The following is a 4,213-nucleotide window of genomic DNA, read 5'->3' on the forward strand; positions in this document are numbered from 1 at the left end:
GTACCCGTTTCGAGTACACTGACAATATTCTTATTAATGCATAATTGCATATACATGTATGATATACATATCTACGTATGTTGGAACTATTGATATACTTGAACCCAGCTTTAGAAAAAACACGGCTATACAAATTTATCGATCTTTTGGAGTTTGGAAGTAGAAGTTAAATTATATAAACAAAACGATTAATGAGTAACGTTTAGGTTTTTTTTTGTTATTACAAATGGAACACCTGCACTTGTTGTGACAATGTTTTGTTGTTTTGATCAAAGCTCGCCAAATTGTTCGACTCAAGAAAGAGAATTTAATTTACTTAAGCCTATTACCGTTAAAATCAATTTTATGCGGGAAGTTGAGCCAGGCTACAAAGTTCCTTATCCACAAGCAGTTAAGGCTCGTCTTGGTCTTGCCTATAATGAAGTGCGGGAACTAATTCGGCAGCGTCTGGAAACCGCTGAATCAGTTTCACTTACAACTGATGAGTGGTCTTCGGTTGCGCGACAGGGCTTTCTGTCCAACTACCGTTCAATACATTGACAAAAACTGGAAAACCTGCACACATACTTTGAGCACGGCCTTAATTGAGGAAAGACCCTCGGCTGAAAACATAGCTCTTATTCTGCAGATGGTTCATGACGATTGGGACATTTCAAATAAGGCTAATTTCATCGTGCACGATAATGCTAATGTAATGAAAGCAGCAGTCCGTCTTTTAAAAGAGGGTGATGATGTTAATTGTTCTGCACACACTCTACAACTGTGTGTAAAGGATGCTTTCAAAAATGTCGAAGACTACGAAATTGTTGCCATAAAATGTCGAAGAATAATATCACATTTTCACCAATCAAATGTTGCTACATCAGCTTTGAACAAAAAACAGCTGCAGCTAGGACTGAAAGAAGAACGGTTAGTCCAAAGTTGCACAACTCGATGGGATTCGATTTATTTTATGTGTGATACCTTGCACCGAAATCGCTCCGCAGTTATTGCAGTGCTAAGTGACAAATCATATACCAATTCTTCTACAGCACTGAATCTAGAAATATCGGAGCACGGATGGGGAATAATGGAAGAGCTTACCACGATTTTGAAGCCACTGCACATAGCAACAAAAGTGCTATGTAGCGAAACCAAATCAACGATTTCAGCTGTGCGCTCGGTTGTCAAAACGCTAATTGATAATCACTATTCCCCTAAGCGAACTTTTGTAAAGGAAAAAATTCTGGGAATGTGCTCTGAAACAGCCACAGAAGAAGAACCCGGCGGAAGCAGTCATGACCAGTATTTAGAATTCCTTTTTGCTACGGAAGGGCAAGTTCTGGACAACACCTCTCAGTTTGAGCAGTTTATAGCAGAACCTAAAATTTCAAATCGGTTGGATCCGCTTGCTTGGTGGCGCTCGAGGGAACGGGCTATGCCCGTCATGGCAACTTTGGCAAAAAAATATCTTGCTGTTTCAGCGACTTCGGCAAGTTCTGAAAGACTTTTCTCTACGGCGGCGGGCAATATAGTTACTGCTAACAGATCATGTTTGGCACCAGAAAATGTTTCTTTGTTGGTTTTCTTAAACAAAAACGAAGACCTGTTGGATTAGCAGATATGCGTGATAAGAAATTTGTTTATTTTTGAAAATGTTTTTTTTTTGTGTCTATTTTTGAAAAAGTTTTTTTTTGTCTATTTTTAAAAATGTTTGTTTTGTTTTGAAAATGTTTTTTTTTTGTTTATTTTTAAAAATGTTTGTTTTGTTAATTTTTGAAAATATTTTTTTTTTTTTTAATTCTGATTCTTAACTTTTATTAAACATTGTTTCCATTTTTTGGAGTATCTTCTGAATAAAATATTTTATTTTGCACATACTTTATCGGTGTATCTATTGTTTTCTTATATTTTTCAGGATTTGTAAAAGGCCTTTGAGAGAAATAAATACATAATATATGTATATTAGACTGTTTCCAAAAAAAAATTATATATTTTCGTTCATAGTTATATCGATATACCTAACTATGAACGAAAAAAAAAATAATTTTTTTTTGAATCATTCTAATATGTATGTATGTTATGTACCTACAATCTTACATAATGTAGGTACATTGAAATAAAATGGTTTGTATTTGTATATTCGGTTACCCGGTAGCCGGGTAATTTTAACTACCCGGGTACCCGGTTACCCGGGTAATAAACATTTTACCCGGGTACCCGGGTAGTTTACTACCCGGGTAACTGAGTACCCGGGTAGCATAATACCCGGGTGGAATCATCAGCCCTTGCTAATATCTTTGCTTCAGATTGTCGTAGACCTAAATATATAATATTAGGTCGTAGAGAGCTAATTTTTTTTTAAATTGTAGATAATTTTAAGGACTACAACAGTATTTTATTTTCTTAGCCAATACTTGCACCGTTTACAAAATAATAAGGCAAGAGTTTGCTAAACAAAAAAACGTCTTTGGACTTAATATTACTTATTTTTTATTTGTTTCAACAAAAATAATGTGCACCAAAACGATAGAAAATGTTGTAACGAACAATTAATAGCTTTATTTTTTGTCGTAGGACATTCTGAAGCCGAGTTATTCCCAAAAAACGATATTTTTGGGTGTTTTCGCACCGGTTTTGCATGCGTTCATTTATCAATTTTTTCTTTAAAATGCAGGAATAGAGCTACAAAATGGGTTAGAAAAATGTTTATCATGATATAAGTTTTTTCCAAATAATGACAAAAATGTGTTTTTTAACAACATAAATTTGACTTTAAATGGCTGCCATTTTGTATTTACTCACTAAAATACAATGAAATTACATACAACGAACGATAGAAAATATTATAAGGAAGAGAATGTATGTTTATTTTTAGGTCTACGACAATCTGGAGCAAAGATATTAGCTTAGAAGTAAAATATCCCAAAAAATGCATTTTTGTGAATAACTCCGCTAAAAAGAATGATCAGGTGGTGAGAAATTGGGTTTAAGCCTTTTAAATATACCCCTATCGATCCATGAAATAAAAACTGACAGTGCATCTGCGCGCAAGGTTAGGCCCTTTTTTCCGACGCTTTGACTGGAGTAAAGGTAAAGTGATCACTAATTTTTTTTTGAGTTCTTGGCAGTAGGGTAGAAGGGGGAGGATTTGCCAGGATTTAGGAAAATTGACTTTACGCAAAGTTCTTACGTTTTTTTTAATTTTTTTATATCTGATATTATTATTGACTTTATTATCTTCACTTAAATATTTTTTTCATCTTGATATATTAATTATTTCTATTTTTAATAATTTATTCAAAAAAACGAAAAGTGATGTGGCAAAGCCTCCCCAGGTGGGAGGCTTTGCCACGGGGGTGGGGAGGATTTGCCAGTTACCTAAATATCAAAGTTAATATAAATAAAACCAATAATAACAAACAAAACTTTTTTTTAGCTGAAAATACGAAGAAGGGATTGATTTTTTTAGGATTCTGTCATCCTCTTTTGAGGAAGCTAGCTTCTGGCAAATGTACCCCATGGGGTGCATTCGCCAGAGCAAAACCTACCCAAAAACAAATGGCAAATGCACCCCACAAGCTAATCTTTCAAAAATTTACTTATAACTTTTTTATAAGTTAAACAGTAAAAAAATCACTTCTACACAGCATAGTACACATAATTTTCAAAAGATATTTGTATGAAAAAGTAATTTAACAAGACAAATACTAAAAATTTACGACGCTTATGTACCTTCATATTTTGGTTCTCAACATTAAAAAACTAACACAAGCGTCTAATTTATTTCGTGTCCAGCCAAAAGCTGTCAATCTTTGTGGGAAGTTTTCAATCATAAATGTACAACAGAAAATGATTTTTCGGTATTTAATATTCTGTTGGTTTGGAAAATAACCTGGGCTGGCAAAGGTACCCCATTGGCAAATGCTCCCCCTTCTACCCTACTCACATATTAAAAATTTCATTTCCATAAACCGATAAACTTTCAGTAGGATTGGTGAAAAGATTCCGGCAAATTTATCATTGAAAACATGCAAAATAATGAAAAACAGTGAATAATAATGCAAAATTTGTTGTTGTATTTAGCACTGGAAATATTTTTAAATGTTTGTTTATCTCTTCACCAAAGCCCAATCAAATAGATCCCATTGTGTTTCAATCTGTCCAGTGATACTTTTTTTTCTTGCAAAAATATAAGTAGGTATGCCTACTTCAAGGGGCCAACCCATAGAAT

At 33.9% G+C, this 4,213-nt stretch overlaps 1 protein-coding gene across 1 annotated transcript; it reads left to right on the plus strand.

Moving 5' to 3' along the window:
- The first annotated feature begins 481 nt into the window (after window positions 1–481).
- Window positions 482–1,597, plus strand: LOC129920921 (E3 SUMO-protein ligase ZBED1). The gene has a single exon (XM_056002446.1). It carries the CDS (start codon window positions 482–484, stop codon window positions 1,595–1,597), a length of 1,116 nt encoding a protein of 371 aa, XP_055858421.1.
- The last annotated feature ends 2,616 nt before the right edge of the window (window positions 1,598–4,213 follow it).

This window comes from Episyrphus balteatus, chromosome 1, assembly GCF_945859705.1.
Source record: "Episyrphus balteatus chromosome 1, idEpiBalt1.1, whole genome shotgun sequence".
NCBI classification, from domain to species: domain Eukaryota; kingdom Metazoa; phylum Arthropoda; class Insecta; order Diptera; family Syrphidae; genus Episyrphus; species Episyrphus balteatus.

Excerpts from the sequence above, each read along its gene's own strand:
- LOC129920921 (XM_056002446.1), top strand. The coding sequence starts at position 482 with ATGAGTGGTCTTCGGTTGCGCGACAGGGCTTTCTGTCCAACTACCGTT.